General features: G+C 32.7%; 1 protein-coding gene across 5 annotated transcripts; it reads left to right on the top strand.

Annotated features, from left to right (window-relative positions):
* Positions 1-3,461: 3,461 nt before the first annotated feature.
* Positions 3,462-24,612, top strand: LOC128167291 (uncharacterized). Of its 5 annotated transcripts, none has more exons than XM_052832913.1 (4): positions 3,462-3,592; positions 7,786-7,957; positions 17,982-18,143; positions 23,655-24,612. In XM_052832913.1, the coding sequence occupies exons 2-4, from the start codon at positions 7,900-7,902 to the stop codon at positions 23,885-23,887; spliced, it is 453 nt and encodes a 150-aa protein (XP_052688873.1). In that variant the 5' UTR covers positions 3,462-3,592; positions 7,786-7,899; the 3' UTR covers positions 23,888-24,612. The 5 variants fall into 5 exon arrangements, with proteins under 5 accessions (XP_052688873.1, XP_052688874.1, XP_052688872.1 ...); XM_052832914.1 differs by lacking the exon at positions 3,462-3,592 and adding an exon at positions 7,334-7,350; XM_052832912.1 differs by lacking the exon at positions 3,462-3,592 and adding an exon at positions 7,345-7,470.
* Positions 24,613-24,658: the final 46 nt, after the last annotated feature.

Below are 24,658 nucleotides of genomic sequence, written 5' to 3'. Positions count from 1 at the left end.
AATTTTAATAAAATCATTAGATATATTTCATGGAGAAATTTGTTATTTTCTGAAAGTTAATACATTCATGTATAGTACAAAAATACCGAACCCGATCGGAACATTTTTCAAGTCTTTTTTTTTATAATATGCGCCGTACTGTCTCTTTTAAAAGAACATATCCAGTAGAATATTCTTGAAATCATATTGGAATTAATTTTCAAAGCTGAGTGAAGTTATTTACTGTAGGGATTTCATATGGACAGGTTTTTAAGAGTATGAAATTAAATTTATTGTATGTATTTTAAACAATCCATGAACAATTAATCATATTCTATCGGAATTTATATTCTTGTAGGAAATAGTTTTGTTCCGGAAATATTTTTTATTCATCTTGTAGAAAATTGATTGTGCCAAAGGAATTATCATATTTCTTTTGAATTTTGATTTTAAAGGTAAATATCATACCTCACAAGTGAGGTTAGGTATGCTGCTACGAAAACAAGTTACATACTATATAGGCATTGATCTAGTATCATTATGCACACTTGATTCTCACCTTGTCACTGACAGAATTATCCCGCAGTGTTTGTTAAACAAACGTTTAATACAATGGGTATTTTTTAAAACACGGATATAATGCTGAGTGAAATTTAAAGTGATACCAAAATGGAACTAAAATACGTTAGACTGTACTGCCCATCTATCTTTTTAATATGCATTTCAAATTATACTGGGACTCGTTTCACAAAGCTATCTTATGACAAATATCTGTCTTAAGACCAAAATGTGTCATAAGTTTTTATCATAGCTGTTTCACAAATGTGTCTTAACTTAAATTGTTCAAAATCTTAAGACACCCAGATACTTCTTAAACATGGCGGCGGCCTATGTTTTGATAGAAATAGGCGTGGGCGTGTATTCAGGAATCAACCCATTAGATTATATGGACGATTTTAACATCTTAGAGAAGTTCCGTTTGCCACAACATGTTATCTTTGACTTATGTAATGAGCCATAGAATTCCCTCAAACTGCATGTGTAAGGCATCAGTTGGTTCAGGTAGGTCCAATAATGCTTGCATATAAATTCGAGTAATTTTGTGTGGCTGTCCATACCTCTCTTTCAGTAGATCAATGGCCTTTATATAATTGGCATTGGTAAGCGCTAATCCTTCTACCACTGATAAAGCCTCACCCAGGAGCAGTGATTTCAAGTTATTGAACTTCTGAACATCACTTAAACTGATATTGTCATGAACTCAAGAGTTGAATGAATCCCAAAATGATTGCCAATCTAATTCTACCATAAATCACAATGACCTTTTCAGAATGTATGGAAGCCGTTTGATTTCTGTCCTTACATATTTCAAAAATATCATATCAATAATAAATATATTGATGATTACATTATTTATTTATTACATTTTTGATATTATCACTAACTACACAGGATTGGTTTTGATACTCGTGTGAATCTCTGGTTTCAAAGTTTGGTTTGTGTTGAAAGAATTGCTGTCTTCTATTGTTAGTTGGCTTTCCCTTAAATGCCTTTGCATAAAAGTTTGCTGTTCTCTGACAAGTTGAGTCGTTGTAATACCAATATTCATCAGTGTTCAATCCAACTTCAAGAATTGACAGCTCATGTCCTATGGCTTTCCTCAGATCACCAAGTGTCCAGTCATCTCCTCCATGGGTTCTAGCCAAGTTCTGTCTGATTTTTGATGGTAGTTTTCTCAAGACTACAGGTACCAATAAGTTTCCATAACACTCTTTAGTCTTGTTCAGAGTTTCTAATCCACGGATGTATGTTTCCATGTAATGATCGTTTAGAGCACCCAACCAAAAAATCACATGCCCTTCCAACATTATTGCATTTTCATGCAATACCGGTATAGTTGCGCATCGCTTTTATGAAAGTGGAAGTTTTCAAGCTGTATATATGCAGATCTTCATGGTATAAGTAAAGCAAGTGTGTCCAGAATTGTTTACGCTGTTACATCTACTCTAGTTGCCTTAAGTCCTGTCTACATTAAATTTCCATTTACTGACAGAGAAATAAACAATACTATACTGGACTTCGCTCATAAATGTAATTTCCCAAATGTGATAGGGGCAATAAACGGGACACATATTCCCATTCAGGCACCTTCAACTCGTGAGTATTTGTTTGTTAACAGAAAAAAACTTTCATTCAATGAATGTGATGGCAGTTTGCAATTCCAATTTGAAATTTTTGAATTTGGTAGCAAAGTGGCCTTAATCATCTCATGACGCATGCGCATATGTGTTCTCAAATTCTGTTTTGTGTCAAATGTTTGAGAATGGCAACATTAACAGAGGTTGTCTAGTTGGTGACAGTGCGTACCCGTTAAAGAATTACTTACTAACACCCCTCTTGAACCCAAGCAACCCCCATGAGGAGGCATACAATGATGCCCACGCTAAAACCAGTTCTTCAATTGAGCTAGCGTTTGGTGTCCTTAAAATGAGGTTCCCATGCATCGATCGCTCCGGAGGTACCCTACTATTCCGGCCCGAGAGACCTTGTGTAATCGTGACTGCTTGTGTGGTGCTACATAACATTTGCATCAAAAACAACGTCCATCTGCCCCGAAACATAAACAATTATATAGTTTTTCAACAACCAGACAATGTTATATGCCAAAGAGTAAACAATGACGGATTAATTCAAACTCGATTCTGAGAACTAAGAAATTGCCATCTTTCCTTCGAATATTGTGTTCATTCAAATTGTATTAAAATTTTTAAATTGTTTCTGTTGTTTTAGATACTGGTAATGATATAGTAATAGTAATTTAAAGATATATCATTATTTTAATGCGAGACATGCATTTGTATACAGGTATTTCATTCAAATTGTATTAAAATTTTTAAATTGTTTCTGTTGTTTTAGATACTGGTAATGATATAGTAATAGTAAATTAAAGATATTTCATTATTTAAATGCGAGACATGCATTTGTATACAGGTATTTAGGAGGCCAAATGGTCAGTAGATTACGATTTTGAAATACTATGGAAAAAATTAAAATTCTATGGTTTCAAAATTATCATTTTACATTTTTATAGATTTATCTTTCAAACATTCAGCCTCCTTATTAATCATCAATCAATAAAAGAACACTATTTTCTTCACTGATTTTTCTTTATTGTTCTTATCAAAAGAAAGTACAAAAACATACGGTACATTATAAAGTATCCGGCTACCAAATGTTATTAAATATATATTTATAATGCAGATTTCGTAAATAAATTCTCTACTTTACAATTTACTCATTGAATTTTATGCAATCGCTTCTATAATAATTATCTTAATATTATCTTAAGATAAGTTAAAGTTATGACAGCTTTGTGAAACAGCTATGACATATCTTATGATAATCACAAGTCAAATCTTATGACAATCTTACATGTAAGACATGTCTTATGATAAATCTTATGACAGCTTTGTGAAACGGGCCCCAGATTTATAAATGGGTTTGAGTTTTGCACGTTTACACACGTTATGATGTATTCCTCCGTGATCGCTCAAAAGCTGATTCTTGTTAAATTATACGATAAAAATATGGGTATAGTAAATTGATGAAACTGGTAAGTATAATATTTAACATTTCTGAATGATTTTATACGCCCTGTTGACTTTCGGAAGTCTTTGGACTATTTAAGGTAAATATATATATTTGAGTTAACTACCTTTGTTTTTTTGGGTTGTATTTTTTTTGCTACGTTGACAACCCACTGCACGGGACTGATTGTATCGTAAAATTAGGACCTTTAGACAATAAATAACAGCTATATATTTTTTATCTATAATAATGAAACATAGATGTACAATCATCGATGTTTTCAAAAAATATGTTCGAATACCAGATTTAAAAAAAAAATAGAAAAATGGCCGATCTTAGTTCCTTTGTGACTTGAAATTTAGTTCAGTTGTCTAAATTGTATTGATAATTATATCACTTAAATGTATTGTCTTAACATATTCGATTGAAATCACAAAATGTTCAACAACGCGAATGATTTTTTTTTTTTACAATATTATATGATAGGCAGTTATTATCGATAAGCTTTTTTGCGGAACTTATTTTGTTCATGTAAAAATATCTTTCTTTCTTTTTTTTTATAGGAAATTTTAACTTACTTATTTTGTTCAGCATCAATGCGTGTTACCAATGTCCTTTGTTTTACGAGTGAAACTCGTAAAAAAACGAGAAAAAACCCCAGCTCTCCTTAATAGTTAACAGGACTTTACTGTCTGGAATATCATTATAAGATTTTTAAGAGTGGATTTTAATGAACTCTCATATGCAGTTACTCGTGCAAAACAAAATGTTTGAATCCGAGCACTAATCATCACCGCTGGCAAGAATAAGTACTTGAAAATAATCGATAAGTTTAATGTATGTATTCAGAAGCATTGTTTGTCAATAAAACTTGTTGAAGAGTAAGATTTTAAAAGATACGAACAATTTAGATATTTTTTGTAGTCTTATGTATTTCTACGCCAGAGTTCAATCAGACTGGTTTGCTATCATTGATTACTAAAGCGCCATTTCTAAAGAGGTAGCGTTTGGAATCAAGGGCAGACTATCCAACCTAAAAAAAAATAGAACCAGCACTTTCGTACGTCGTAGACTAGACTTCATTACCATTTGTTTGTTAACAAAAATCCTTAGATACAATTGTCCAGAAATACTTCGATTTTTGATACATAATGCATCGTAGAGTTTGTATGCGTTAATACTATCTTTAAATATTACACAACATGATTCATATGGGGTCTCCCGTCCATAGCTCGGGTTTTCGTTTAAAAAAGCGAGAAAATTCATATTAGAAAAAATGTGCGTAATTGTTCAAATGCAGCAAAGAAAATACTTGCCATGCAAAATAACATATCGTTGATTTTAAAGGGGCATAGTCACGATTTTGGTCAAAAATTACTTTTTCGATTTTAATGTTTACAAAGCTTCAGTAAGGCATTTTTAATAGGCAACCATAATTTGAGTGTCATTTGTTAATTAAAAGCGAGTTAAAGAGCTTACAATTCTTCGATATATAAACAAAGATTTTGTTTACATTTTGAATGTTGAAGGGAAAAATCCAGTTTTAGACCTAAAATGAATGTGGTAAACGTTAGGAACTGTTTATATTTGCTTAGAATGAATAAGAAGATAGACAAATCAGGTTGTAAAAGATTTTTTACTAGTATATTGAACCTATGTAAACAAAAACAGGGCACGAGCCTTGTTAACATGACGAAGAATTGTGAATCCTGTATCTTGCTTAAAACTCATCGCCTGGCACCCAAATTTCATTTGATCATTAGAAATGCATTCTTTAAGCATTGTAAATAATAAAAACAGAAAAATAAAATTTGGCCAAAATCGTGACCATGCCCCTTTAAAATAGATACTAGTAATCAATAAAATCAACTCCCGTCAGTACTTTGATATAGTTCCGTTCTGTTTCGCTTCTGTTCTGTACCAACATCAACCACAACAAACCAAAGTCAAACAAGATTGTAACATGTAGCTCTTCCACTTCTCAAACGTTAGTAGAGTTTGGTCATTCTGGTGAGACATTAACTTGTCATGACTGGTGTTGATAAAGTTCAGTAACTCTGAATGCAGGAAAAAAAGCAAAAAACTAGCATCATTTAACGGTATAAATGCTTGAGGATGAACTATTTTTTATTCTTGAAAGAATTCAAGGATGGATAGATACGTGTAAAACAAGTTTAAAGCGTAATCACAATCACATAAAACGAGAAAAATAAATTGAAAAATATCTTTGACGTTTAGTCGAAGTCCCAAGGTACATGTAGTAGTATACTGTTTATTTTGTTTTACTACACAGTGGTCTCGAGGGAAGGAAGGGTGAGGAAACTTATCAAATTTTTTCAAAGAGGCACGAGTATGATGCACGCTAAGTGGGATATGAATTATATATAAGCCAATGAGCAATAAGACAGCCAATCAAACACCTAGAAAATATTCATTGCGGAGCTCAGGGATTGGAAAATGCAAAGTTTAAGACATATTGTCTCCAGAAAGAACACAATTGAATCTATACCCGCAACAGTTTCTAAAGACAAAAAGTTATTTTTCAAATAATACATGTAGGAACATTTTGAAACATGTGTTAGCGAGACATAAAATTACATAATAATGAATAAGCCCATTTTGGAGCGAGATGTGTACAATTTCACAAGAAAAGACATCATCATTTAAACCCTGTTGCCGAGGAAATGGTATATAACACGCAAAAAAACTTGCAATAAAACTAAATAGTTATTGTCTATGCCTGTATGTATTATTTAAGGAAAATGCAGATTATTATATTTATGTTTCGTTATTAATAATGACAGTACTTCTAAACAAAATACAATAAAAGCCTTCTAGATTCCCTCAGACGAAGCGACGTTTACAGCTGTTTGATATACATGTCCTATACTAGCGTTTTATTTCTAGCTAAAAATACGGCGGGAATGTTATCTGCACAGAATGCCGAGTTACATGGAGGGTAATCATACAATTAGTGTTCGAAGGCTTTTTACAGAAAATGCACATAATAGACCGCCATTAAGCTAGCACATATACTCTGCACTAGGTTTATCTTAACACATAACTATTGACAGTTTGATATGACAAGTTCTTCATCCCGTTTTCCGGAATATGAGAGTTCGCGTCGTGTCTGATGGAGAATTTATATCATAGCTAGGACTTAACATCACAAATCTTATTTCTTATAATCCATAATAATAAAATCTTCTTCTACCACAAACTTTTTTACAGTCTTGTGTTGAAATCCAATGTGGATAGCCATGTTAGATTAGTTTATTTTGATTATTTTTAATTCTTTGTGCAATAAAAAGCCAATGTTTTCATCATTTGATAAAAAGAAACCTTGATTTGCATAAAACATATTTAACTTTATTTAAACTATAATGAGAACAAATGCCATGTAGAAAAAAGTAACTTAAAAAAAACACCAGGTATCAATGTTTTCTCTATTTCTGTGCTCCTTTCAATATACTACCAAATACGTTAAGGGATTAAGCAGAAGCCATAAATAATATTGTAAAGTAAATAAAATGCCTAATCATGGTGTCAGTTACGTTTTGTTAAAATACCTATCCAGATAGAATTTTCTTCTGAACACTATATCTATTCGTATTAAGTGCCAGAATGGTGGAATGTGTATTGATTTAGCTTTTCATTTCAGGATAAAAACAATATTGATCCGCATTCTATATGATGCATTAATATAACATTTGCATAATATAAAGTCACCAGCGGTGCCCCTTTCGCTGCTCCTGATACTTGATGCACGCACCTGTATTGATTGCAAGTGCTTTCAATATATCTTTTTCACATAAAAGCAATCTATTTTCTCGGAGATAACCCAGATACATAGAATACGGGGGTCAGTTAGCCGATTGGTGTCTTTTCGCTGTATCCGTGCTGGTATCTTTATTTACCTGCTCTGACTATCCTCAAGAACAACATAATAGAATGGAAATTTTGTATACCGCTGCTTACATGCAGATTGCGCGAATAAGTTCTATTTGTTAAGAAAGTATCGGTCTTGCAGGTAGAGTTTTACTGCGATTAATAATAGATTCATCCCTTTAATCAATAGCAATCTTACTTCGTCCTTTGAAGCCTTAAGAATGTCGCGCAAGTAAGGAAATCTAGAATTACTGGCTACTCACTCTCCAGGAGTCGAAATGAACGATGTTTTCCCGGAAATGTAGTCATGTTTTCCTTTTTTGTTTTCAGACCTCGCCATAAAGTGTGCCGGACTAACAGAGAAAAATGTGTTTGAGTGTGTAATGATTATTAAAGATTGGACTAAAGGACATTCAAAGTCTAAGGAATGTGTTTCTTTTCAAGATGAGGAGCAGAGACATTTTACTGTGGCAAGTCTCCGTGTTAGTGTCAATCAAATATGGTAAGTAATCATATACTGATTATAGAAGACATATCAAAGAAAAGAAAAATAACATTGGTTATTTGTATAAAACATGCATTGATGTGGCATTTCACTTTGAACTTAAAAGTGTTAACAAAAATCTAACATTGAAGCCAAAGATCCCTTCTGATTAAAAGGGAAAACCAAAAAATCATCAACACAATTTCAATAGATTTTGATTGTTTGAATTACGCAAGCTACAACCATATATTAAAAACGTAAAATTTTGTTACGCTTCATTATGTGAATATCTGGGTAAAATTACAGATAATTGCTATATAGCTAAATTATCATTGTATAGTTGTATCATGCTATTGAGAAAAAAATATCACTTCAAACTACATTCTTCAAAATGCATGTTGAGTGGTAAAATAACATTTATATTGCAAACGATTTTTTTTTCAAATGTTACAAGTTCATTCTTATTACTGATATATCACTGCTTTAAAAAGTAATTTTTAGCGTGCAGATTGAAGACGTTTATTTACTAGTTATGGGACTGTGGTGTTAATGTTTCATCGCTTCTAAGGCCTTTTTTCTCTTTATATGCCAAAATATTTTCCCATTTTCATTGTTTTTGGCGTCGTTTTCTAGTTATGATACTTAAACAATCGATACGTGATTATACTGAGAACAGAAACGTCCTCCAGGGTAATTTTTATTCTACTGACTAATGTGGATTTAAATTACACTCTAAGGCGGATAATGAGGTATAAAAAGGAGAAAATTTAAACAGCTAATGTTTGTTTGAAACTCTTATTCAAAGCAGTCAAAGAAACTACTGATTTGTGGGCTAAAGTTTAAAAAAATCGATAAGAAATCGTTAGGTCACGCAATCAATCAAGTGAAAGAAAACTTGAGAGGACATTGCATTTAACTTCTATCGATAAAACAACAGAACCTCATAGTTATTTTAAGGTATAGAATGCAAACACACCACGAAGTTCCAGTTTTCATTCATTCTTCTATTAGACATTGCAATTTTAATTAAGCTTCGCTGCTAAAACTACCAAATCCAATCACACGATATCGATTGTTGATATTGCAGGCATCTCACTGATTCTCTCCTCAGGCGATTTTTTTCCTGGTGGTGCTTTCTATAAAACATTACATTGTCACTTCAGCTTTGGCTGCACTCTTAACCTACGCCAGGCACAGTTTCTTTATTAGCCAGCTATATTGGCAGCTTTGGATCAGAAACACTGACTTTAGTCAAAGACATTGGGTATTTGCCGGGTTGGTTATAGTAGCCTTTGAAGTACACAAATCAAAATAGGGTTTCAATGTATATTGGTTGAAAAATGAATTTATAATAAATAAACTCGTTACAAATTGAAACGACTGGATTCTTACTGAATATGTAGTTTACGAATTTGGGCAACTGAGCCATGTATAAACGATGAGCAGGTTTGTACTCCCCTATAAAGAAAGATGTAAGACATGCCAATTGCGACATTTGGTCTCTCCTAATCAGCTTCGCTCGTTCAAAATGTTTAGCATTTATGACTATTATCTGATCATGAAACGCATGTATTGAATCCAGAAAGTGATGAGCAATAACATATGTCACCATAGAATGACCTTTCAGGAAACTGACAGTCAATAACTGTGTAAGCTTCTGTCCTCGGTCTAGCTCCTTGCCGACTGTGTCATAAACGTTGTTTGCATACGAGAGATATTTATTTTCTTTAAAATACTTTTCTACGTATATCTAAATGGTGTGAAACTGAATACAAATGAAACGGTACATTGAATAATGTTTCCTTCTTGAACTTTTGACGCATTGTGGACATTCGATAATTATTACACGCGCAACACTCACCTCATGGGGAATATCTGAGACACAAATGTATAGACATTATAATTGTACTTAAGTTCAATTGTTTTTATCTTTTTTGTCTAAATCATTTAAAAAAAGAAACGATGAAAATTGTTCAAAGTCTGATTGACCATGAATTCCTCTTTCATGGTTTCAAATTTTAAAATTCTGCATCGGGTCTTTACAATTTTTTTACTCTTTAGTAACATTTGCGATCCTTTTGACAAAACTGTTGTTTGTATTAATTATATTTGTATTAAGGCAGTCAACAAGATACCATGCACGCTGTAAAAATTAACGTATTCAGACGTGGAGATACTAGGATATCGTTATTGAAACATGCTAATTTACATAATACGTTTCTTTTTTCATCAAAAACACCCTTTCCTTTTAAATGCTATCATAATGTTGATACTTGGAATGTACTTATATGAGCAGGTTTAATACTTTGTCAAGACATTATGATTTTTGGATTATAATTAACGGACAATAGATAACTAGAGGCGATTGACATTGTGAAAAAGAACTGCTGAACAAATTTTAGTCCGTTCATGTAACACGTGGACAGACCCCTCCCTTCCCCCACCAGAAAAATTATCTGGATCAGCGAATGGTATATCATAGCATTTGAGTACACTAGATATGTGTTAAATAAACAACTTTGTTGTTGTAAGGGCGTTGGATTCAAGTAATATTGAATCGAGCTTTAGAGATTTTGGTTCGTGGCTTTTATTCCACAGAAATCATCAAAATTTTACAATCTAACAATTAGGAATTAATTCCAAAGCTTATTTACGCATGTTTTTAAAATATATTTATACGATATATTGTTATCCCTGCCATATACATATACATGTTTACAAACTATTTTTAGTATTCTTTAAACCAATCCTAAAGCAATCCAAAAAAAGTATCATCCTAGAATTGCAGACAAGCTAAATAATTTAAATGACCTGTGATGTAACTCTCCTTTATAAAGTGCAGCAGGATCAAAGTAATATTCATCATTATTTAACCCACGCATCCAGTCAAACTAATTACTAGGGATAGTTATGACCAGCTCTCAGCCATACATCTTTATTTCTGCCAATACAACCAAATAAGCAAAACCCTACTGAACCGCAAAACGGTAGGACTAAAGACGATGATTTCCAGCTCAAATATAAAACGTTCCACAGATCCATTTGGCCTCTGAAAAACACGACCAGCCACAACAGCACCTAGAAATCCCGTCTCTCATTGCAACTTATTTGTCAATACTGACATGGCACTAACGAGACTAAGCAGATTGCTTGACAAATGTGACGACTTTCCAATAGTCGAGTCTACACCGAAGAGATTCAGTCCGGATCTGTCATCCATAATCCTCTCCCACTTTTAGCTATAACATATCGACTTGCTTATAATTTCTGATAGGTTCTTTATAATTATATTATTATATTTTTTAAATTATTAAAATATTTTAGTTGAATGTTAATAAGAAAAAAAACCCTTGGTAGTCTTTTACCATCATGTTTTAATTACAGATAGAGTCATTCCCTGGGAGTTTTTGTATTTTACTTTTATTAGGGCATCACGCTTTTTGGGAGAAGATTCCAAGACAAAATAGAAAAACTAATTTGATCGTATCTTTTTTCTTCATTTATGTGGTTATCTATTAGAACAATCCAATTATATAATATTTTACTTGGAATGTAACGGCGTCAGAAGTCAATTAGAAAATCGCAAAAATTAAATATGATGTGTATTTTATCTTTTAGAATGAAAGTGTATTTCGAAATGAAAAGCGTGAGTAACAATTTCAACAAAAATCATGCCTAAGCAATAATGCCCAGGACACCTAACAGCATAACATTAACGACACGTTTAATCGGAAAAAACCGTCTAAACGCATTCAATTTCATTCGTTAGATGTCCTTTGATGAAAGTCAATTTCGGTCGAATTACAAGTTTTCTATCAGAGTGTTGATTTTTCATAAAAATGATAAATGAACTGTCCGTAAAAGCATCTTACTGACTGCACTGTTTGAGTAAATGTTTACGGGTCACTTCAGAAAAAGTCCAATTTTACATTGGTACATAGCTTACCGGTGTAAAATAGTCCGGTCTGACCTTTATTGTTTATATTCAAGATCAGACTGTTCCCTATAAGAAAAGGTCCTATCCGGAGATACTTATTCTCGCAGAGTTGTTTCCTTTGCCCATGTACATGTATCTAAAAAACGTCTGTTTACATAAACCAGTCGCCCATTTGCGCACATGGTACATGTATGAACGTAGTTCCCGGACATTTTAATGATCGAGCCTTTAATTATACGACACCGGAAATGACTCGGTATCAACTTTGCACACCGTCGAAAAAGTTCTGCAAAAGATCTAGCTTCACGCATTCTAACGCGTGTCTTCCGTAATTTAAGCGAACGCCAAATGTTGTTGTCCGTATTTTTGTCGCGCGTTCATCGAAGGTATTCGTCGATCAAGAAAAGACAAGAAACTTGAGCAAACGGATTGATAGATTGTTCATCCGTTGCAGTCCTTTTGTGTTGAGGGTTTGACTGAGCCTATAATAAAAGATCTTCATGATCAATTTGCTGTAAAAATGACGTTTACTTTAAGTACAATTTAAACCGTAAATCTAAGAACATTGGGTTTCATTGGTTCTACATGTAGATAGGTCAAGACTGATAATTTGTTAATGGAATGCGGTAAATTTTTTAAAATCGTTTACGGGTATTAGAATGCGCTAAAGTACAATACCGTGTGTGTGTGTGTGTGTGTGTGTGTGTGTGTGTGTGTGTGTGTGTGTAAATTGGACGAATGCCTTCTAAGTTGAATGTTTGTTTGAACCTTTTGTATGTTAAATGAAATTATAATAATATGCTAAAGCTAACGAGTTGCCACACGGTCCCGATTTTCCTCAGTAAAAATTATAATTTACTATGCACAAATGCTTTCAAAGACCACTTTCCTAGAGCATTTTAACTTCTTCATACACATTACCGGGAACATCTAATTCGGCGTCTAAAAATATTTGATTTCAATTTAGTAAAATACATTGCGTGAACTATATTATTTATTTTTTCTTGATTGCATTCAGTTTCCTAAAAACCCAATACAGTTTAGTTGCATAAGATACAACATTATTTGTTTGTTCTTTCAATGATTTTTTACGATTTTCACCAGACATAAAGAACATGTTGTATGTACATTGATAGGCAGTGGATACTCACACAATGACACGTTTACACCGATATTCAATCAACATGCATTCACACAGAATCCAAAAAAATAAAACTTTTATAATGCAGTAAACACACACACACACAAATATAATATATATATCAATGCCAAAAGAGTTCTGAGACAAATAAATACTATAAATTATCTTCTTTGAAAATGATATGAAGTATTAATTTCGACAAAACATTTCATGCTTCATACATGTACGATAAGAAACTCCATAATTTATTTTGACACAACACAGGCACCTGACGTTATATTTTTCTAATAATAAAAATATAAAACCTTCACCTATTAGCAGACTTATATATTTTTATTACGAGAAAAAAATAATAAAATTATAACGTCATGTGCCTGTGTTACACACTTAATGTACAGAAAGAGAGAGGGAGATATGTTTCTAAAAAAAACAGTGCACAGTAACGTTAACAGCAATTTGTCGAATTGCGTTGTTTGAAAGAATGAATTCTATTTCAAAGTTGCCATGCTATTGATTTTGGTCATTAGATGCTTGGATGAAGAGGGTCCAGTGATGAAATACAGTTCGTGTAGAGCTTATTGAATTAACAATAGATTAGGCATCTTCATTAATCTTGAATGAAATTAGCGCCATTTTGATCCGAGTAACACAATAATGGCTGATTGAATTGTCCGACAATAATTCTCTTTGCCGAACTCCCTTCACCTTAGATATACATGTACACTATGAATTGGACACTTACGAAAGAAGAGAGCTTAAAAAAATCAGCCAAATATTTTTCAAACCTTGCATTTATGACAGTATTTTTCCTACATGATGCTCAGGTTTTAATGTGTTGTTGAAGATGGATGTAGATTAGCATGTACAGCAGCACCTTGCGTGTTGAATGTATTATAATTCAGCATTTCATTTACATGCCTGCCTACTTTATACAATGCCTTATAAACTTTTTGCATACATGTGTTCGCAAACTACTGAACGTGCTACATATGAATTTTAAAAAACTTTTATATATACTGTTTTTTTTATTGAAAATATTTTAAATTCCTTAAGTTTACCCACTAGTGTTAAGTAAACAACAAACCGCTTCTTCCCGCAATGAGGATCTCATCGCTAACGTATCTTAATGGGTGTAGCAGAAACATATACACAGATTCATGTTTATTTTACGCCAGGGGTTTTGTTACCGAATTGCGATAACAGACAAAGCCGTGAGTCTAGCTATTAAGGAAAACAATAAAACAATGCCAATAATCAAAACTAAAAAATCCTACAAATCAAGAAGTCGTTCTGACCTCCTGATCTTGATCGCAATAAGGCTTTTATTCAATGGCTGGATCTTAGCAGCAGTAAATGTCTTAGAAGCTTTAAGGAGATAACGACACTTTTTCTCCACATGAAAAGATATTGCCATGCCACAGCAGAGTTATTTACTGCATGGAGTCCGATTTATTTTTACTTAACGTATCCTGAAGAAAAAAACCAAATAGCCCTTCCCTTCTAGTCGTTAGAATAAAGTAATAACATTGTACATGGCGCCTAAAAGCATATAATGGATTTATTTGCGGGTAAATGAGATTTAAGCTTAGAAAATTGGTCTTTTGATATTAATTATTAATCAATAATGCATGAAAAACTAAATGTGGTTAAAGGCAACAATCTTTATGTATAATTTTGATTACTTTGTAATTTGACATCTAGTATCAAGGCACGAGTAATTAGTAAGACAGTGTGCAATTAGTTTCATTCCGACATTGCTGATTCCAGATCGATTCAATTAAAGACGATCAGATAGGCAAACTTATATAATAGTTGATCATCTCGCATTAATTATGTCTCGCTCTGTGGGCGCCTTATAGTTTTCAGTCTGTCCGTCCGAAATCACTTGTCCGGGGTATCTTCTCTCCCCTTGGTCCAATCTAGCTTATACTTCACATACAGAGTGTCTTTGGGTAAAGGTTGTGCAATTAGCTTAAACCAAGTTTCTACGTCAAAGGTTAGGGTCATAGCAGAATTATCCGAAATATCCTTGTCCGATCACATATACTCTTTTCTTGGTCCGATCTGACTCATACATAACCCAAGGAGTACCTTTCATCTTAAACGACGGGCCAATGTCATATCAGACCACGCAAAAAATTATGTTTTAGAGCCTCTTACTGTCCCCTTAGTCCTATCTTGGTCATACTTCATATTAAACAAAGCTTTTAAGAAAATGGTGTGCAGTGACCTTAAACCAAGTTTCAAGTTCAACTGTGAAGGCCATATATTAAGTTCTCTTTAAAAGTTAGTTATAGACCACGGTTTATTTCCCATTGGCTTAATTTTGCTCATATTAAACCCCAAAACGCCTGTTGGTAAGGGATAATGTGCTTGACTTAAAAGGTTTTTTTTTCCAACCAGACCAGGAGATTTCTAAGTCATAGGTCATGTCAAAGCAAAATCCTCTGAAATGCTTTTATCTTGTTTTCCATTTTGTAAGTGGGGCCATTTCAGATGGTCGCCATCTCAAAAATGTTTAACTATTGTCATACTTCACTTAAGAAGAAGAAATTATATTAAACTAAAATACACTTAAAATAATATTGGAAAAAAACACAATGCCTGTAAGAAAGAAAGAAAAGAAAATACAATTTACGTATGTATTCTGGTTGACAAAGAACTTACAAGGCATGTGAATACAGTTTCCAAAAGACAAGTTTTCCAAATATTGATTATCTTATTTTCAAGGGGCTGTTATTCACGAAGATTTCAAAAGTAAGTCAATAATATAGATTGCAAACAGGAGTTAAACTATCTGTTAAAGAAAGAAAACTACATGGCGCGTTATCAACTAACTAAACCGAGATTTCCTATCACCCTGGTCATGACGTACATCCACATTTTCGATTTCTTCTAAACAACCGCTTGGTAAAGTTACAAAAATATGGTTAAACTCATATTGTTGAAAAGACAAAGATAAAACGATATTTTGTAAAGAAAAATTCTTCTTAATATTTAACCTCAACTGTCTACACTTTTTAAAATTATTATGAAAGCAACATAAAGCCACCATTAATAATGTTTGTTTGGAATTAAAGCCTGGGTTTTTTTTACCTAGAAGGAAGGGAAAGTTTGACTTATGAAAAATTGGTAAAAAATAAAGATATCCATGTAAAAAAAAAGTTGTCTATTTTTTGCTTATAAAATTTTACCAGCGGGGGTATTTCAATAAGGCGGGATATAATTCCAAACAAATAATAATTTTATTTTGGCCTCATATATGTGAAAACTGTCGCCAATAAAAAATAGTTGTGCCCACAAAGGGAGAAAAGACCAACATTTGAATATACAGAAAAGAAAAGGTCTTTTGAAATCTTTAGATGCTAAGAATTGTTATATTGTATTTGTATTCTGGACCCAATGATTAAACAAAAGTAAAATAAATGGGCCTTTTTGTAGTTTCTTGTTCCTTGGGGGTAAACGAGAGAAGGTGTGTATGTAACATCAAAATAAGAAACTGAAGCCATAAATTGACATGGAAGCTTCTTTAAAAATTTCAAACTTTTTCATATCCTTATACCTTAGCGTTGCGTGGGAAAGCCCACAGCGAGGGTAAGTTTTTCAAACGAGACTTTTGCAAAAGAACTTTGAAAAATTCTCCTTATATGTGAAAGTTAAATAATTGCAAAATAAAATAAGTGTTTACCCTGAGGTCAGAAAAAGAATACTTTTATGTCATGGGGTGGTCAGGGATTTCTTCTTTAGAATGTCAATAAAGTACAATCATATTGTTTGTCAGTCTGTCTTCCTTTCCCTTTCCATTGTATTAGGTTTATAAATTAAAGGTCAAGGTCAAATTGGGCTCAAACGCCAGCCATTCAGTGCCAAATGTGAAGATGTGGGGTTTTGTATATTAAAAGTCGAGGTTAAACAATTTCTCGGTGTAAATTACTTATCACGATTCTCCTATCGACCTAGACTGAAACTTAAAGTAATTCAGGGTGTTTGTAGCTAGAGGATGTACAATGAACATCTATAATAAAGGGCGTGTGAAATCATTGTTAGAACTTCTGTAGGTGCTAAAGACTCGTTGAGATGGAGAAAGTCACTATTTAACGATGTTATTTCCTGGTAGTTGCTTCTTCGGCCAGGGTATGACCGTAGTGATTTGTTTTGTCAACATATCTTTATTGCATTTTGAGTAGAATTCCTCCTTTATAATTATAAATTAATAACCTTTGACATATTACATAACACATGTAATCACTTAGCATGGAGTATAAAATTTGCCAGATTCAATATCAATGTTGTAAAACATTGAACGTTCATATACATAATGCTTCGTTGGACAAAATAAAAGCCTAGGGTGGCGATCATTATGTAATTTTTGGTCCTGTTAAACACGATAGAGTTCTTAAATTACACCTCTCTATTTGTATAATGCCGACCAGGGGCACGTAATTATATAGTGTAAACACCTCTCACATAAGTTAGGTTTCTCTCTCTCTCTCTCTCTCTCTCTCTCTCTCTCTCTCTCTCTCTCTCTCTCTCTCTCTCCATGTAACTAATATATGGAAAAAAACCAATTTGTTCTTTTGCTATGTAAGTTAAGAAGCTAATCCTTAAAGTTTCCTTACTCTTTCCCTATCAATGGAAATGCAGAATTTGCATCTCATTACTGGACAAAATACATTTTAAAGATACAAAATCCGTTATTTAAGGTAAAATCAAATATATAATACAGTGTATACGTACACGTTTTAAGTTATCCTACAAAGAACATATTCATTGTGTAAATATAGCCAAACCAATTAAATTTTGTGACCCGGCATGCAAGAATATAATTTGATTGAAAATTGAATGTTAAAATCATTTGGTTCTTCTTTTACTTGTCCTTTTCAAGCAAAATATTGTTTTATGGAAAAAAATCAGAAAATAAAATTTCGAACAGTTGTAAATATCATATATTGGTCTCTTTTCAGCATTCTCCATAGACTGCTATGTATGTACTTCCCTAAATGGTAAAAACCAACCTTGTGAGGATGAGTTTCAGAAGGATCTGAGCACTTCACTCTTTATCAACAGGACGTGTTTCTTTGCATATTTCAAAGGCACACACTGTATAAAGCTAAAAGGAATAAGAGGTAACACTAAATTGTAGTTCCATTTTATAAAAACAATTTTTATTTGAAAAATCGATGTTATTCTATACACTAAATTGATAAAGTCGTCTTAGAGTCATGGTGCTAGTATATTGAAGTCATTTCACAAGTTATAATTTCCGACCCCCACCTTCACACTTACAATTCATTGTTAAGGAAACTACATATACATATAAATTGATAATAAAATTGAAAATATTTCAAATCAACTGGGGGGATATTAAATCTACCTCTTTTATGCTTCTGGAAGTAACGAAGTAACAATGTTCGTAAATTTTATAAATCAAAGTGTTTAGTACAATAACATTAATTTCCCAATATAAATTAAGTTAACATTTACACTATAAAGCACCATGACTCATTCTATATCAATTTCTTTATTGATTTTACAACTTAGGACGAATTCCTTATCTGCAGTATTGAGAGTACGAGTTTATCGCTCATCTTGGTTTTGATGTCTTTTGAACTTCTATCTTGCTCAATTTCCTCCGTGTTGTATTAACTTTCTCTTTTGTCATAGGTTTACCCAGTTTAATAATTTACTCCATTTTGAGAACATCAAACACCTTACTATGATAAAATTTCACCGATTATGAAATATCCGCCATCGTCATTCATGCATACGAGTAAAATAAGTCAATATTTGTATCCCGGGTAACAATAGACTTCATGCTTTTTTTTTTTTACAAGTTTTGTCGTATCAATACACATGTAGTTAAACATACAGAGCTAAACTGTTTAGGTATATACATTTGTATATAGTCGTTTGGGTAAATATTTAATGAACAGCTCCTTAAATAGTATTAATTAAGTAGAGGTAAAGTTTTGAACATATTTGAACATATCTAAATAATCAATACTGCCTGTTTAATTGGTTTTGATGTTCAAAGTCGTAAACCTGACCTCTAAAAAAAGACTCCTAGTTCCATTGTTAATAGTTTACAAACCAGAAAAGTCATACTTAACAGCTGGCTTTTTTCGAAGAGTTCTAAGTAAACATTGAACTTAAACCGGATTACAGTTTCGTTGCTTAATGGCCTATTGACTTGCGTCACGTATTGGTTGCAAGTAATTACTATAAAGAAAACGACCCATTTATGTTAAAAATCATTATGACTGCTATCAAAGTACTGACTGTTTGGACGTTCCTTTTTCAAATAAATATGAACACATAATATTTAAATGAACGGTTACCAATAAATCAGCAAGGTGATCAAATCATAATTATAGATTTCTTACCTCTATATCGTCTTTAATATTTGATTGCTTTGTAAAAATTTAAACATTGTATATAAATTCAATTTTGAAACATTCATATACATGTATTATCAATATATTCTTTTTTTTAAATGCATCGTTCTTTTCGAAAATCTGACGTTTTAAAATTTTAGAAATTCTTTTTCCATTTTTTAAAATTCTTAAACAAACAACTCGAAGTGTTTCTAATAAAAATTCGAAGATGGTAATCGTACGTGCTCGTTATCATCTTTTATGCTTGCGTTGCTGCATTTTTTGAGCTCAGTTAATTATGCGATTTTATTACACGAACTTTTGTTCAAAATTAGTTTTCAGGATACACATAAACTTATTCAACTCCTTATCTTTTCACCTAATTTCTCAAAAACCTCTTTCATTGAACGTTGTCTTTGATGCCAATGCTTTGTTCCGCCTATACTTGCTGCTATCGAGTTCCGATTACTGCCAATGTCCTAAATCAGCGGCATTTCACATAAAACTATAGCGGAAGCTCCTACTTTCCCACTCGTAACATTTTATGACAAAAATAAGGTTCAAATAGGAAATTTCCAATCTGGGGATAAAAGGGCAGCTGAAAAGTTGACCGTTGTTTATACAAACAAAACATCTAAAATTAAACTTAAGTGGATAAAAAAATACTGTATTGACATTAAAATTATATAAGGATATTATTCACACCAAATGAATGAAAACCAGTCAAGCAATGAACAGTTGGTTAGATATTTTAAATATCTATTTAACAATATTTATAATGCATTTTCCTATAATTTTTTCCTTTTTTTAAAATTGTATATATTTTCGGTATTCCTTAAAAGTTAGGGTTCCACAATTTTTTGTGTTTTTCACCGGGTTTTCCAAAATAAAATGGTTATTAAAATGGTAAAAATGGCGGGCGGCTGCCTAAAGGAAAGCCCTATGGTACAGATAACTCCTATTACAATTTAAAAGACAGGGAGTGGTTGTTTTGCAGATCAATTGTACATATATCAAAGATGTGCATATTATTTGTATTTTTATTTTTGATAATTTATGGGAAAAGAACTAGCCGTTGAGCTGTTTTTTTTAGCAAAGTATTGCGTATTGAGTATCCCAATTCTTTGGATAGGTACGTGTAGGGCCTATTATTTATCAATTCAGGGTTGACAAATGGATATTATATACTAGTTACACAAAAGAAAACCCAATTTGCTGTCACAATGACAGCTTTTCTCTTATTAAGTAATTCAAAGCCTGATAATCCAAAAGATTCCAGTACCAATAGTCCATTTTTGGAGGAAAAAAACAATGTGTTACTGAAATTGATACATCAAGCTATCGCAACAACATCAATGTGCTAGACTGACAAGTAAAATGAGTACATGTATATTTCAGTGGCCTTACCATTCGTTCGTTAAGTGGATTTATTTCGTCTATATTGGGCATTGGGGAATGTTTAGATCTATACTGATGAAGAAAAATCTAAATAGTCACTCTCGAGATGTACCGAAATGTACAAATTCTTGTATTTTTCAAGGCGCACAAATTCATTCAAATTTATTATTGCCAAAAATTACTTGATTAACTGTTAAAAAGAAGTGTTTAGCAACGTGAGGATCATAGATATGAGCTGAATTAAGGGTGTCTCGGTACAGATACATGTAAGCCAGGAAGCAAGAGACAAAGTAGTATTATCCCTGTAATGTGGAGAGAGCTCATTTTCGATTACCGGTACACGGTGCAATAATAGTATCAATACACAGTTTTCTACGTACATGTTAGACTTTTTCTCTCATTATTTTCTAGACACCAAGCATTTTTACCGACACTGTACTTAAACATTTGTATTTGACAGTTTTGTTTTCCATTTTGAAAATAAACGAACTGTTTATTAGATGTAGAGGCCTCGGCCTGCATTTTACAAGTACATGTAACACGGAGTACAACATATCCCATTTTTTTGCTGGTGTTGTTTATAGTAATTTATATGACCGAAAATAAAATTGCAAATTGCATGATTGTGCGTTCGCTCAATGGTTAATGAACTTGTTTTCAACTTTTCAGAAAATACCATTTTGACGTTAATGAAACCGATAAACAAATAAGATGTGTCTGCTTTTCAGTGTTGTTTGAAAGCACTCAACAAGCTTGAGATGGAGTCCCGCTGTTTTTCACATTACCTCTAATTAACAATTTTGATCCTGATACTGGCTTCAGACTTGCGATTTAACAGTTTTTGATATCTTAATTTCGAGGGGAAAAACAAGAAACGAACCACTTCGCACTTACAACAAGAAGTAAATTGTGTCATTAACTCGCAGAGAATGAGCAGTGTATTGATCCCGTCTAAGGCTGATTAAAAGCGGATGCAGAGCATCACATCGTCTTCCTTCAATATCGTTTTTATGTGGAAAAATATTTTTTGAATCGGTGAATATATCAATCTACGATTCTTGTATGAATAGCTAATTGAAACATGCAATTTGCAGATACTGTCGGAAAAAATCTCATCAACGCCAGCACACAGACCTAGTCTTATTTTTTTAGAAGTCGGTCCTACTTAATTTCTATGTTCAATTTGGACCTTGTATGTTTTTAAAACCAAGTTCAGTATCTGCGGCCACCAGTATCTGGGAGGATAATCAATTTCAAAATATTTACGATCTAACTTCAGTACAAAAGTCGTTCCTCGCTATATGGAGGTTTAATACTAGAACAAAATAATCGCACCTTCGGTTAAATTCATCAAACTGATTATTTGTCGTGATAGAATAGCGAGATCTGTCACCAGAATATAGCGACATAATTGGTTCATGTATTGATTTCTGGTGTTCGTATAAGTATCCTCCTGAAATTAACAAGTTTCGAACTCGCAGTTGGAATGCCCGTCGTTAACTCCGGGGCATACATGGATCCTCTTTCTCTATTCCGATTCATCACTATAAAATACTTCAAAATGCAATTATAAGAAAGAATTTTTGCCAGAGGATACTAAAACTAATTTAATAATACACGAATTATTGCAACTACGGTCATAGAGAAATCGAAATGCTCGGTCTATAATCAAAAGTATCCCAGTCCGACTAATCGTTTAAACGATTCATCTGACGCATATTTTGATACATTATCACTCTCAAAGCCCTTAATTTCCTCGATAGAGACTTTATGATTTTTTTATGAGGCCCATCAGCCAATTTCAACAGAAATTATTCCTTCTTATTCTGTCCAAATTATTTAATATATTTTAAAGGAGATTTTTTGTTGGACAAATTAAATGAAGGAAAACAAGATAAATATGCTTTGCAAAATGAAATTTGGTAACAAAAATGCAAATTCAGCAGATTGTTTTATTTTTAAACCCACTAAACTTTATGCACTTGAAACGTACAGACGTATTAAAAGAGTAACTGAGGTTTGCAGACCCAGGTATAATTATATATATTTAAACTATTTGTAAAAAAAAGTTTTGTTTGTTCGCACAAAATGCCTCAGAAAAGAATCCGGGTAGTTACAGCAGAAGAGACTGTTGATATTTTATAAAGTGTTTTTAAATTGAAAAAGTGAGCCAAAAAAGTAAGACCTCACATTGCTTTCACAATTCAATGACAATGAACATTATATTTATTTTATTACTGTCAATAATATGCTCCACTCATACAGTAGAACAAAAGTACATTGTATTTATTTAGCTTTACAGAGTTTTATTTGAAGTGATTGCTTTTTTAATTAAAAACCTTTTTTCCGAATGAACCGTTTATTTGTTAAGTTTACAAGACACGTCTTTTTCAATTTTTTTCACATTTAAATTGGAATTGGAGGGAAAAAATGAATTCATTTCAATTTTTTTCCACATTTGATTAAGTGGACTTTACCCGGGGTCGTTTATGGTGATTTGCTTGAATTAAAAAATGATATGGATGCAGCAACGTGCATATGTAAATTTCGCCCTCTTGAAACTAACAAAAAAATGTAACCACAGTAGCACACTGTAAAATTTCAAACACTAGCATGTAACTGACGAAGTTTAACGTTTGAATATCAATGATGAACACAAATTCAAATTATAAGTTTCTTCAATACTAGGATATTCAAACGTTTTCCGTTATAATTAAAAGCACTTCATTTAGGTTGATTATATTACGCCTCTTCGTCCTTTGTTTACTTGCATTTGGACTATTTTCATCTTCGTGCATGCATGTTTGAATAACACAAGATGTGTTGATATATGAAAATTTAATTTCTTTCGTTTTTCATCGACAGCTGATGGTACAAGCATTCTGGTTCGACAATGTGGGGATTACGATTGGGGAAGTCATTGTGGGGACATTCTGTACGACTCGGGGGACGGGCGCGGGGAAGAACTGATAGACGGGTGTTTGGAATCGTGCGACCATGACGGCTGTAACTTAGCTAACCGGAGTCAATGGAGTGGGACACTTTTCACTATTTCTCTGATTTACGCGTGTTTCTTCCACATTGACTACAATTTTTAGTACAAAGTGCTGACTTATATAACTTTACACAGAAAATGCACTATGATTTACTACACACCATGATACACAGGAGATATATTTGTAAATATATAATATTTGCTGTATGTACATAGTTTATAATAATCCTTTATAAAATCCCTTCTGTACACTTCGATTTTAATTTCCAAATATTCCACAGTGTTTGTCCACATCTAAAAACCGATGTGGCTGAACTAAATCTTGATTTAATTTCGCCATATTACACTTTTTGTTTAAACCATATATACTTATCTTTTATTTAGTACACATGTTATATTAAATCGATTCTAGATTATATTTAAATGTTTTTCACTTAAGATGCATATGTATTGGTTATCGACAAGATTCATGCAATGTGAATTTAATATAACTACAAAACACTTTTTTAGAAGTCACTTATTAGTTTTCAATTTGTTAATTGTGTGGTTAATTATACCGTGTTTATTGTTTTGAATGCATCATCGAAAGTGTGAGAATAAACAGTAACTTCAAGAAGAATTCGTAATTATATTCACCAAAGCTGGATAAGGTGTCACGACATCATAGTTTTGCAACTAAAGCAATTATATAATCATCTGATACCCTTTCAGTTTAAACATTTATATTAGAGAAATATTTCGAATAGATTTTCATTCCGAAATGAGGACCCTTTTGATATTGTTGGCACGAATAGATACGATTTGCGTGTGTTTGTCAGGCACATACACGTAGCATCGTTTTTGAAAATGGGGGGGGGGGGGGGGGGGCAGACTC

Source organism: Crassostrea angulata, chromosome 10 (assembly GCF_025612915.1).
Source record: "Crassostrea angulata isolate pt1a10 chromosome 10, ASM2561291v2, whole genome shotgun sequence".
NCBI lineage: Eukaryota > Metazoa > Mollusca > Bivalvia > Ostreida > Ostreidae > Magallana > Magallana angulata.
The sequence above is the reverse complement of the archived record's forward strand: the minus strand, read 5'-3'. Positions and strand labels throughout refer to the sequence as shown.

Bases quoted from the DNA above. Each gene is read 5' to 3' on its own strand.
- LOC128167291 (XM_052832913.1), top strand. From the start codon at position 7,900: ATGAGGAGCAGAGACATTTTACTGTGGCAAGTCTCCGTGTTAGTGTCA. The intron at 7,958-17,981 runs GTAAGTAATCAT...GTCTCTTTTCAG, and splicing joins GTTAGTGTCAATCAAATATG to CATTCTCCATAGACTGCTAT. The intron at 18,144-23,654 runs GTAACACTAAAT...TTTCATCGACAG, and splicing joins AAAGCTAAAAGGAATAAGAG to CTGATGGTACAAGCATTCTG.